The sequence below is a fragment of the Cucurbita pepo genome, chromosome 7 (assembly GCF_057944985.1).
Source record: "Cucurbita pepo subsp. pepo isolate OVF chromosome 7, ASM5794498v1, whole genome shotgun sequence".
NCBI lineage: Eukaryota > Viridiplantae > Streptophyta > Magnoliopsida > Cucurbitales > Cucurbitaceae > Cucurbita > Cucurbita pepo.
In genome coordinates this window covers 11,372,292-11,384,461 of record NC_141804.1, presented here as the reverse complement: position 1 = coordinate 11,384,461, position 12,170 = coordinate 11,372,292, and the positions used below count along the sequence as shown (strand labels likewise).

The following is a 12,170-nucleotide window of genomic DNA, read 5'->3' as shown; positions in this document are numbered from 1 at the left end:
TGACACGTATACTCACTCGTGCCACGTATGACACGTATACTCACTCGTGCCACGTATGACACGTATACTCACTCGTGCCACGTATGACACGTATACTCACTCGTGCCACGTATGACACGTATACTCACTCGTGCCACGTATGACACGTATACTCACTCGTGCCACGTATGACACGTATACTCACTCGTGCCACGTATGACACGTATACTCACTCGTGCCACGTATGACACGTATACTCACTCGTGCCACGTATGACACGTATACTCACTCGTGCCACGTATGACACGTATACTCACTCGTTGACTATGAAACCTATTAGATTGGAGATTCATTCAGATTGACAATAGTAACAAATTTGCCGGAATATATTGAATTACATTACAATTTCAAACCAGTTTTCTATGGGATATGAACAAATATGAAGAACAAACAATATAAGATATACCTATCTCTCTCTCTCTTCTTTCCATACCCCCCAAAAAATTCTCAGCAAAACTGCTTTTTTACACTCAATGATTCAGAAAAACCAGCACCAGCCCAACCCCCATATTGAAACTAATCAATTGAATCTCACCAAACCAATTTCAAAACAAAACAAGAACAAACAACTTCCAACTCAAAAACACTCAAACCTCCAATTTGCTGGCTGAGGTTGGAGATAGAGGCAAATCATCAAGCCAATCGGCATAGATCCGATTTATCTTCTTGGGTCCTTTCCATTTCAGCAAGCACGGCTTCGCCTGACCCTCTGGTAGGGGAGAGGTCGCGACACTCGCTGCCAAACTCGGATATGCTTCCATGGCCACAACTAGAGGATTTATGTTGAGGGCAGGATTAGATACTTCCCCCTCGCGTCCAAGAGAGAGTTGTAACTCTGATCCATAAAAAATAGTCAATATCCCGAAGTAGTATAATCACACAATGTCAAACGCTCCAAAGAGGAAATTAAGAGTTTGTTTGGAACAACTTTTCTGATCCATAAAGAACAGTCAACATCCCAAAGTAGTATAATCACAATGTCAAATGCTTCAAAGAGGACGCCACGACAAAGATGCTAAATAAATTAAGAGTTTGTTTGGAACGACTTTCGAATGCTTGAAACATGGTTGAGTTAACTATGAAGAACTTTCAAAGCATATCATGATTGTCAGTTCATCAAATGGCTAATCAGAATTCCAATCCACATGTTATGACAGTATTACACAATTACAGAGAAAGAGAAAAGGAGAGGTATCAATACCAGATTGGCCATGAGCAAAATGGCACTTATCACCAAAGGGGCAATGACCAGTAACCTCCCACTTAGTGCATAACTTCGTCTTCCAGAATGCATTTCCATTACCTCGAAGAGAATCAGAAGCAGAACAAGAAACAGCTCTGCTAGGTTCAGAATAGCTACAATCATTACCATTCATCAATGGAGTTACAGTAGTTCCAATGCTTATAGCTGAACTTTCCCTAAACCTACCAGAATCATCTCTAAATTTAGCAGGATCTTCATGCAGAAAATTGCACCTATCTCCATAAGGGCATTCCTCCCCATTATAAAACTTCCTACAAAGCTTCATTTTCTGAATTATTTTCTGATCATCATTCCAGTTACTTACTGATTGATCATCCTCACGAATCCCCACAATATCTTGCCAATTTGGTGGGGGTTGTCGCATGTCTTCAGCACCATGAGCAAAGTTGCAATTCGCTCCATTCCTACACAAACCAAGCTTGAATTTCGCACACATCCTTGTCTTGAAGAAGATATTGTTTATTCCTTTATTCACTGGACCATTTTGAACTCTAGATTGGTTTTCTTCAGAATTTCTAGCTCTTTTGAATGGAGGCAGCTGTGGTTCAAATTGCGATTGTGTATCAAATAGATCGTTCCTAGGATACTGAGACCAGCAACCAGTGGCATCGCCATTGGCTCCATAAGGATGCAGAGGCGGCGGTATAACAGAGCCTCGGATATCATTGAAACTCATCTTCTAAAATCAAATCCAGATCTCTTCGATCAATAAACACAACGAATCAACAACTTTAAATTTCAATCTAGAGAAAACTCTGCTTGAACAACGACCACAGAACAAAATTCCTTACAGAACCAACGCTTGTACCGATGTGATGAAACACCAGAAAAACAACAAACTAAAGGAGATATCCACAAAAATAATCGAAAAGAGTAACAAAAACAGCCTCGGAAAGAAGAACACTGATGATACTGACCAAAATTAAAGCCGAATTCGTCAAAGGAACAAAAGAGTCCGTTTCAAGTAATGATCAAAACAGCGTTCGGAAACGCATATGCCGGCGGAATCGAGATAAATGGAAGACGGAATCAAATCAAAGCAATGGCGAAAGTGGAGGACTGGTGATTATATATTTATATATTTTGAAAGCGGCAAAAGGGAAGACAAATGTAAGAACAAAATTGATCCATGAATCAAAAACCCTAGCCGCCAAGGAGAAAGAAAACCCTAGAAAAATCAGATATTGCGAAGGCTAAAAATTCAAATCCATGGAATCTCAAATCGCCAAAATGGAACGTATTCAAAACCCTAAAGCCCAAAACCCTAATACCCGCTAAAAAGAACCTGATTTTACGGGGAGTTAAAACGAACAACTGATGACGTGGAAGCAGATTTTCTGTGGGTCCCACTTATTCCTGCTTCTTACACGTGTCCGCCCTCCATTGAATTAAATATATATTTCTTTCCGATCCATTAATTACTACCTGTCTATTTACTTTTAACTTATAACATTATTTTCAATCTATTTCTGCGCTCACGTTTTCTAAAATTTTTGGCTCAAACATGATTTGAGGCTTTGATGTTATCCACGAAGTTTGAATTTTTCACGGCTGACTTGTTTGTTAGGTTAGAACAAGTGTCGCAAAATCGTCACAAGAAGTGCGATTGTGACACATAACGTCGCCTTGTCTAAAATGTAAGCAACCAAGCATGTGATGAGAACAAAACACCCTTTACAAGGGTGTGGAAACCTTCCACTAACAGACTCGTTTTAAGGGGAAGCCTGAAAGGAAAAGCTCAAAGAGGACAATATCTGCTAGCGGTGGATCTGAGTTGTTAAAAATGATATCAGAGCTAAACGCCAGACGATGTGCCAGCCTTCTCGCCCTTCTCCGAAGGGAAGTAGACACGAGGCGATGTGGCAGTAAAGACACTGGCCCCGAAGGGGGAGGATTTGGAGGGGGTCCCACATCGATTGAAGAAAGGAACGAGTGCTAGCGAGGACGCTGGGCCCCGAAGGGGATGGATTGTGATGTCTCACATTGGTTGGGGAGGAGAACAAAACACCCTCTATAAGGGTGTGACGGCTTTTAAAAGCCTCGAGAGGAAACCCGAAAGGGAAAGCCCAAAGAGGACAATATCTGATAGCGGTGGATTTGGGTCGTTACAAAGCATGTGATCCTGAAAGAATATTGTTTAGATGCTATTTTATCTATGCATTTTGATGGACATTATCGAGATGATCCCTCCTAGTTAAATTAGGATTTAAACGAACATACTGTCAATTCACACACATTCTTTTTCATTCGAGGTGGGAACCAATTTGGAGAGCACAACTCTAATTCCGAATTTTACGTCTATCTCTTCGAGAGGAAAAAGATATTCAAATAGATTTTCAAACTCCCGTTTGTGAAAACCATAACAATAATGGAATCGACAGACAACGATAGTTTTGTCTCTTTCTTTCCCTCAAATTTGTAGCTTTTGAGTACGGAGTTGTTCGTTAGGGTTTGTATTAGGATTATGTAGTGACACATCAATGATTAGGGCTCCTTTAGAAGTCGTTTAAACGATTATGTAGTGACACATCGATGATGTCAGTTTAAAGTGGAGTTGACAACCAAAGCCTCAGTGAACGAGGTCGTAACTATAACGATTCTAAGGCAGCGAAATTCTTTGTCGGGTAAGGTATTCTCTACCTACCCACCTGAGTCAGTTTCGAGAATAAACCATTTTACCTATACTCGTTAGATAAACTCGATTGTTCGGTCGACAACACAATCATCTAAGTTTAAGTTATTTGGATGAAAATGGACCGTTACGTTTTTGTTCTTCGGAGAAAGTGAGTCTATCTCGTTTGGAGTATGTGCATTATTTGGAAGTAGATTCTTGAATCTAATTCAAAGCTCTTGGTTCGTGGCCCATGAATGCGACCTTCAAACTCAATACTAAAGAGAGATAATTCTAATTAATTCGTTCTAAATTGAGAATTTTTGGGTTTTTTCATGAAAGAAAGTGGAAAAAAAAGAAGCAAATTGGAGAGAATCAGATGCTAGAAGCTTGTAAGTTGGCCAAATAATAGCACCACTAAGTGTTCTTCAAAATTTCAAACCGCTCCACCTGCCCGAACGAAGAAAAAAAACGTCGTTAAGACATATAATCACGATCAGAAGGTTAACGGGTTGGAATCTCCACGTGGGTAAGCTTCAAAGTTTGATCTTTTCTTACCGAAATCCCTCGGAGTTTTGCATTTATAGCATTCCATCCTACTCGCATAATTGTGTGTTTCGCATCCTATTCTGCACAAATTCAACGTATGTCCATTAGCTCGATCAATATTAAGAGAAAAACTAAAATGGGTATCGAACGAAACTGGTTCTTACCTATTGCAGATCCAATCTCCGGATTTCCAACCGGGCAAAGCACCAATATCAGCACTCTTATATGCATTACATCTATAACAACTTGATCGGCTGGCATAGTTGTGAGCTCCACAATGACAATACCAATCTCCTGCTAACACTTCTGTTTTGTTAAACTCGTACGTTGATGGGTCTGGGCCACCATATTTCGGGTACCCACATCGTTGACAAGCTTCCCTCTTTTTGAAGTTCACATGTTCACACACACCACACATCCAGTCTCCTCCTGACCAGTTCATGTTCATCGTCGTCCTACAATCACGAAACGAATATTCAGAATCAATAACAGCATGTTCGAGTCTCTGCCCATTTGTTGAGTAAGTGACGGGAGTGCTCGAGTATCGTCAGACAATTAAATTCATCGTAACGCATCAATCTAAGTTTATAACGTATAGAAACGAAAAAGAAAGTGAGAGAAGAAATGACCTTAGGGTTTTGTGGAAGTCTGAATTTGGAAACTTTGGTGTTTGGTGGGTTAATGGATGCCCTTTGGAGGGTTTATATAGTTGCCAAAAAGTCTTACAAGTGGACCTTTTTTTAAGTCAAAAACATGAAATTGTTGACTTTTTTTTTAGTCTTTTTTCTTGTCTTTTATTTTTAATATTTTTATTAGTGCAAAATATGCATGAGAAACTAGCATGCTCTTCATTATACCTAATTATTAATTAATATTTCCATTACATGACCCATGCCTTATTATTTCATTATCCCTTTATTTTAATTAAATTACTAATTAATCCTTATAATTCGAGAAATTTAGAATTTTATCCCTGTAATTTGATAAAATTTCGTAACGATCTCTCAAATGTTATAGTTTTGGTCCTAAACTTTTAATTATTTACCTAATAAGTAACTAAATTAAAAAATATATGTCTAATAAGTCCCTAAACTTTCAATTCTTTTGTCTAATAGACTTCTAAATTTTCAATTTCGGATTTAGGTCCTTGATCTATTCAATATTTTTTAAAAACCCACCGACCCACTAAACACAAAGTTAAAAATCTTATGTCAATAAATCGATTAATTTTTAAAGTTTTTGAATACTTGAAGTAGATTTTACGAACCCCATGTCCACCGCTAGTAGATATTGTTCACTTTAACCCGTTACGTATCACCGTCAATCTCACGAGTTTAAACAGGTCTACTAGAGAGAGGTTTCCACGTCCATATAAGGAATGTTTGTTCCCCTCTCCAACCGATCAGATGTTTTAAATAGACATAAAATTCAAAGTTTAGGGACTTATTAAACATTTTTTTTAAGATCTATAAACCTTTTAGATACAGATTTAAAAGTTGATCAGTCCAGTTTGTTCATGAACATCAACATAGTTCAACGACTAAAACGTCTCTATTTCATTCAAAAAGTCGTTAATCTCGACCTCCTGAAACCGAGAACGAAATATCATATTAAAACTCGTTAATCATATCATTACATAAAATGATTAAGAGAATATTCCGTCTCTCACTAAAGTTTTTATCATTTTGGAATGGTTTCACGTGCTGCATGGCCAAACATCGCGTTGCATGCTCGATGATCAGATGTCTTTATTGGTCATATTCTTTGCTCACCACTTGAGAAAGCAAAAAAAAAAAAAAAAGAAGAAGATGAAGCCTTCCCTAAATAAATACTTTCATTTTATGTGTGGATCAAAGTTTAAACTTTATAGTATAAATATATTAATGTATATAGCCCAAAGTTTTTATTGGAATAAGTTCCTTTAAATAATGTAGCATATCCATTTGCCTAAGTCAAAATCCTTCAATCTAGTTTGAGGATTCTTTCTTCTTTTCGCATGCAATAATTCACGAGAATATTTATCCATGTCGACATTTTAAAAAGGTTCGATATTAGATATTGTATAATAATTAATTCAAAATATGATATAGGGTTTCCCGAACAACGGTAGTTATACTCGAGTCAACTGGGTCAAAGGTTAGAGGTTCAAATCTCTGAATTTTACGTGATAAACTGAACAAAATGTCATTTGGGTTATAGCTCAATGATGTAAGATAATATTTATTCGACGAATAAAAGGTGGAATGTGATACCGAGTAAATGGGGATAAAGAATGAACTGATATCATATCTGAATGATAGTGGTTTTCAGAATATAAAATTATGGTTAAGACATAAAATCATTGATAGTTATCATAGGAGTCCCAAAGTCTAACGTGTTTAACTTAGAGCAATTATGTCTTTGAAACTGAATTAGTTAGTTTTTGTAACAACTCAAGCTCACCGCTAATAGATATTGTCCACTTTGACTTGTTACGTATCGTCGTCAGTCTCACGGTTCTAAAACATGTCTTCTAGGGACAAGTTTCCACACCCTTATAAGGAATGTTTTGCTCCCCTTTCCAACCAACGTGGGATCTCACAATTCACTCTCTTTTGGGGCAAGCGTCCTCGCTAGCACATCGCCTAGTGACGGGCTCTAACGCTAGATATTGTCTGCTTTGACCTGTTACGTATTGTCATCAGCTCCACGCCCTTCTAAGAAATGCTTTATTTCTCTCTCCAATCAATATGGGATCTCACAATCCACCCTCCTTCGAGACCAGCGTCCTCGCCGGCATAACGCCCGGTGACAAGCTCTAGTACCATTTGTAACAGTCCAAGCTAACCACAAGCAGATATTGTCCGTTTTGACCCGTTACGTATTTATGATTTCAAAATGCGTCTCCTAGGGAGAGGTTTCCACACCCTTATAAGAAATGTTTTGTTCCTCTCTCCAACGGATATAGGATCTCACAGTTTTCAAAGACAATTTAAACTCTGAAATCGTTCAAGTCAAGTAGGTAACGTAGTCATATCGCAACAGATGCAAGAGAATATCGGAGCCATCGGGACGTAGTAGGGTTAATATTTAATTCATGGTTACAAAAATTCCAAATTTGAAGCTGACATGTCAAGCAAACAAGACATTTCAAAATCACTTTTTATTTGCTGACATGGCGACACAACATATACTTGAGATAAGGAAGAATCCTAATATATAAATAAATAAATAAATAAAATAAATAAACAAATTACTTCTTTTTGGCTATGATTTGTTAATATTGTATATGTGGAAAACCTTACAAAATGATCCAATTCCTTTCTCCTTTCCCTTTTCCTTTTTATTCTTTCATTTGTGATGCTTCTTAAAAGGGGAACAAATGTCCTCAATAATACTTAGTAGAATTTTGAGAAGCGTTTTCGTAACATCTCGTGTGCTCGGTGCCACGAGATTGGACCAATATGATGTTGTAGGGTCGTCCTGTATTCGATAAAAATTAATTAACATAAATAAGTCATCCAAGATCAAAACATCCTCGACTTTATCATTCTAAACCCTAAACCCTAAAACTCGAGAGACACACACCATTTTTGTAACAGCCCAAGCTCACCGTTAGCAAATATTATCCTCTTTGGGTTTTTTCTTTCGAATTTCCCTTCAAAGATTTTAAAACGTGTCTACTGGAGAGCAATTTCCACATCCTTATAAAGGATGCTTTGTTCACTCTCCAACCGATGTGAGATCTCACAATCCACACCCTTTGGGATTAGCGTCCACGTTTGCACCACACCCTTTGGGACCAACGTCCATGTTTGCACCCGTTTCTCTCTCCGTGTAACGACCCAGGCCAACCACTAGCAGATATTATCCTCTTTGGGCTTCCCCTTCCGAGCTTCCCCTCAAGGCTTTAAAACGCATCTCTAGGGAAAGGTTTCGTACACCCTTATGTGAGTTTTCACACTCCCGGATCTAACAGTTTTACTTTTTTATTATTACAGTTCAGATGCATTATTTTACTGTAGAGATGGCAGAAAAGGGAAGCATCTTAGCTTAAAACATTATCTTGACGAAATGCACCTTTTTTTACCTCTCTTAGCAGAGACCCATACCACCTGCAACAAACCACTAAAGAATCTCTTAACACTTTTGAAAACAAGATTGTCCTTATGGCTTAAGCCATTTGAAACGATTGTTCGTGTCGTTTTACGAGCAAATCGATTGAACTCCGATTGATTTCACGAGACAAATATCGGAAAACCCATTTTTATTTATTCAAATAGTAAATGGATTTACACAGATTTTCATAGATCAAAGTTCAAGTAGATTAAAAGAACAACAGTAAGCAAATGTTGAGATGGCTAGCTTAATCAAATGCCTGCCCTCAAATCTTTCAAGGTTAAGAACTCAATTGAGTTCATATGCTTCAGTGTTGGGATTTTGCTTGAAGGAGTTTCTTCTTGCTGTTGCAAGAACAGTCTTGTCAGCCACTATGAAGTATGCTGCTCCAGCCACTGCCAGTGAAAAATCAACCCTTTTTCCTTTAGTAAAGAAAGCAAATCAAAGTGAAACCAAATCATGACTTGGCTGCTAAGAGAGAAAAGTTGAACCTGTGGAGATTATGAGCGCTTGAGCTGTGTGATTCAGATGAGCTTTTGCCCATGGCAGCATCCTCACACTAGCCAACTGCAAAACAATATCAATTCTAGTCATCGGTTTAAGAGGGAAACGAAGCATTCTTTATTTTAAAAACCTTGAGGGAAGCCCGAGAGAAAAAGCCCAAAGAGGAGGGCTTGAACTGTAAAACTAAGCTCTTTCATTGTTCGGTTCGAAAAATATGGCGATAGCAGCTAGCTCTATATCGCCAACAAGCAGAGCCTCAACCCCGATCGGAGTAGATTGAAAATGGGCAAAATTTTAGATTCTAATCTGGTGTAGTAAACTTTAAAACTTTAGGTCCTATTTGGATTATAGGCAAATATTACTCCTGCAATTGAACCCTCTAAACAAATCAGTTGAGGGTTAAGTTAAGCCATTCACTTAAGGTAATCTACATCAGTTCATGATCTAGTTCTTCAGCTAATTCGGTCAAATTTTTCACACGAAAGTAGAACATGATGAGTGATATTAATTATTCTCCAAAAGGGAAAGATAAGGATATGTGTTTGCTTCATGAAGAAGGGAACTCACTGTGGGAATGGCAGTGGCAACACTTGCAATGGCAGCTGCTTTTGCCCCTGCTATCACACCCTCTGTTCATCAAAAAAGAAGAAACATAACTCATTAGCTTCAGATGTTGATGATAAAAGCTAAATTTATTAGAAACACAACATCAGAAATCACTAATTTTCATGGCATCAAATCTGAAGTGGATCATGGGCCACCAGCCAATCACTCAAAAACAATAGAATCAGTAAAAAGAACACAGCATATATCCAATCAACATGAGCATGGATCACATCCCGTCTCTCTTTAGCTTTTACTTAAATCATTAACTAAAAAAACAATCCATTCTTGAAGCTAAAAGAACAAAACCCTCTTTGAGGAATTTCGTCGAACAGTTGAAAGGCATTAACAAAAAAACCAAATCTAAACCCTATAAGTATGATTCAACCAATCACTATGTTCAATGAACTAGAGAAACTAGAGAAACTAAGATCCTTACATACCCATTACTTCCTTTTTGTTTTGTTTTTTGTTCCTCAGCAGAAATCCCAGAAAAAGAAAAAGATCACAAAGCATTACCTTTAGCACAGCGCTTCGCCATTGCCACTTTTGGGTCATGGGAGGCCATATTTTTCCTCTCTAAAAAGGCCTGAGATAAATTTTTCGCCATAGTTGGAAGAACAAGAAACCAAAAACGCTGCAGAGATTAGCTGTTGAATGAAAAAACAGGGGAAGATTGGGGAAGATTTGATTTGCAGTGGAATTGAAATGCGGTTTAGTATTTATAAACATTGAATCTGAGTGCAAGAACCGAAGGGATTTTGAAAGATTGAAGCTCAGTCGGTGTAATTAGTGGAAGAGAGTTTGATGGTTTTCCCAAATTCCAGCGTCTCCACGAGTCTCTTGTTTTCTTCTCTTTTCTGGTTTAGTTGCAGTTCGTTGATTTTCTATACCTTTCTTCCCAAAATGCCCCTCCATTCTTAAGGAAATTACGTTTATACCCCCTTCTCTTATTTTCGTCTGTTAGGTGAGAAAAATTATTATCAATTTTAGATTTTCTTTTTTAATAATTAGAATGAGTTAATTTAAATCAATGACTTAAAATATATATTTTCAAATTTTAATTTGTTTAATTTTGATTATTTATTCAAAATTTTATTTTAATAAAATTAAAATTTTAATTCTGTATTCATTATCTAACATTTAATTAAAATTTGTAACTTAATTTCAATAAATTATTTCGAAGAGTTTAAATAAAAATAAAATAAATATATGCAAAATTATATATATAAATAGAAATATATATATATATATATATAAAAGATATATATATAAAGAAATATTGTTTGGTTCTAAGCTTACTTATCCAACCTAAAACAAATCAAAATGGACATTAAACGACAAAAAGGGTATTAAGGTAATTTCCAGTGTCCACCAACGACTCTAACTGTTGAAAGTGAGGCTGGTCTGTTTATTTATTTAACTTACAAATTAATTTATATTTTATTAATAATTATTTATAAATTGTTAGTTTAAAAAAATACTCGTTTTTATATATTTTTATATTTTAAGAAAAAATATTTATAGAAAGAAACAATCCTCGATTAAAGGAATTAGTACATAAACGAATCGAGACCACGTTTAAATGAGAACGATACTGTAGATATGATCGATTAAAAATTACTTAAAAGAATTGAAAGTAACTATCGATACCAACAAGGTGCACATTCCTTTTCGGTGGCTCGATCGTAGTTCAACGTGTTTTGCTTGAAGTAATTCTACGTTCGATGATCTTCTAAGATTCATGTGAGTGAGGACAAAACATTCTGGAAGAACCTGTGTGTGGCTCGTGAGAATAATCTTCACTCTTAGAAACGAGGAGTAAGTAACGTAATCATGTCACAAAAAATGTCAGAATCATTAGGTAACGTATTATAAATGGGTTAAAACTTTAAAAGTATATATTTATATTAAATTTATTTATAAGAATTAATAATAAATTATATATTAAAGCCTAGGGAATTGCAATACAAGGTGGAAGCATGAGATCTTGTCCTAAAAACCATGGGTACTTTTGTGAGTTAATTCTATGGACCTATAACTTTACATAAGATTGCAACACGTGGTATAATTGAATGGCTGAGATTTCTAGTTGTACTTACTCAACAAATCTAGGTGGGTAGCACATTGATAATTTTATTTTAATTAGTTTGATTTTGTTCTTTTTATGATACTTATTGTTTAATTCTTCGTATTTAATTTTGTAATGTTAAAAGTTTGATTCTCAACCGTCGGGTTCGGTCATATTTTGGATAAAAGTTAATTTATAAGTATATTAAGTTATACTCTCGAACGTTCGTCTAAAAATGCTAGTTCTGTTGAAATATCATCACTAGCCCAATAGAGTCAAGTCCAATAATTGTACGAGCCCATTCATATTTATTTTAGTAGAGATTTTAGGAGAAAGTGATCGAGATATTTTAGGAAAAAGATTCAGATTTGTTAAGTCTAGATTTAGATTGGTTAGGTCCAGATTGAGTAGGCTCTAGTATAAATACCCCT

The 12,170-nt window shown here is 36.4% G+C and overlaps 3 protein-coding genes across 3 annotated transcripts; all 3 read right to left on the bottom strand.

The window, feature by feature from the left end:
• Positions 1-337: 337 nt before the first annotated feature.
• Positions 338-2,589, bottom strand: LOC111798119 (zinc finger CCCH domain-containing protein 39). Its single transcript, XM_023681096.2, has 2 exons — positions 1,241-2,589; positions 338-874 (listed from the first exon to the last, which is right to left on the bottom strand). The coding sequence occupies exons 1-2, from the start codon at positions 1,977-1,979 to the stop codon at positions 627-629; spliced, it is 987 nt and encodes a 328-aa protein (XP_023536864.2). The 5' UTR covers positions 1,980-2,589; the 3' UTR covers positions 338-626.
• Positions 2,590-4,190: 1,601 nt separating this feature from the next.
• On the bottom strand, positions 4,191-5,126 carry LOC111799100 (uncharacterized). Its single transcript, XM_023682500.2, has 4 exons — positions 5,093-5,126; positions 4,628-4,918; positions 4,473-4,543; positions 4,191-4,364 (listed from the first exon to the last, which is right to left on the bottom strand). Exons 2-4 carry the CDS (start codon positions 4,909-4,911, stop codon positions 4,351-4,353), a joined length of 369 nt encoding a protein of 122 aa, XP_023538268.1. The 5' UTR covers positions 4,912-4,918; positions 5,093-5,126; the 3' UTR covers positions 4,191-4,350.
• A 3,566-nt stretch (positions 5,127-8,692) lies between these two features.
• Positions 8,693-10,528, bottom strand: LOC111798819 (early nodulin-93). Its single transcript, XM_023682155.2, has 4 exons — positions 10,188-10,528; positions 9,633-9,694; positions 9,053-9,128; positions 8,693-8,956 (listed from the first exon to the last, which is right to left on the bottom strand). Exons 1-4 carry the CDS (start codon positions 10,276-10,278, stop codon positions 8,850-8,852), a joined length of 336 nt encoding a protein of 111 aa, XP_023537923.2. The 5' UTR covers positions 10,279-10,528; the 3' UTR covers positions 8,693-8,849.
• Positions 10,529-12,170: the final 1,642 nt, after the last annotated feature.

Excerpts from the sequence above, each read along its gene's own strand:
- LOC111799100 (XM_023682500.2), bottom strand. The coding sequence starts at position 4,911 with ATGAACATGAACTGGTCAGGAGGAGACTGGATGTGTGGTGTGTGTGAA. Across the intron at positions 4,544-4,627 it reads GGAGATTGGATCTGCAATAG|AATAGGATGCGAAACACACA; the intron begins GTAAGAACCAGT and ends GAATTTGTGCAG.
- LOC111798119 (XM_023681096.2), bottom strand. The coding sequence starts at position 1,979 with ATGAGTTTCAATGATATCCGAGGCTCTGTTATACCGCCGCCTCTGCAT. Across the intron at positions 875-1,240 it reads TTTTGCTCATGGCCAATCTG|AGTTACAACTCTCTCTTGGA; the intron begins GTATTGATACCT and ends TTTATGGATCAG.
- LOC111798819 (XM_023682155.2), bottom strand. The coding sequence starts at position 10,278 with ATGGCGAAAAATTTATCTCAGGCCTTTTTAGAGAGGAAAAATATGGCC. Across the intron at positions 9,129-9,632 it reads TTGCCACTGCCATTCCCACA|TTGGCTAGTGTGAGGATGCT; the intron begins GTGAGTTCCCTT and ends ATTGTTTTGCAG. Across the intron at positions 8,957-9,052 it reads AGCGCTCATAATCTCCACAG|TGGCTGGAGCAGCATACTTC; the intron begins GTTCAACTTTTC and ends TTTCACTGGCAG.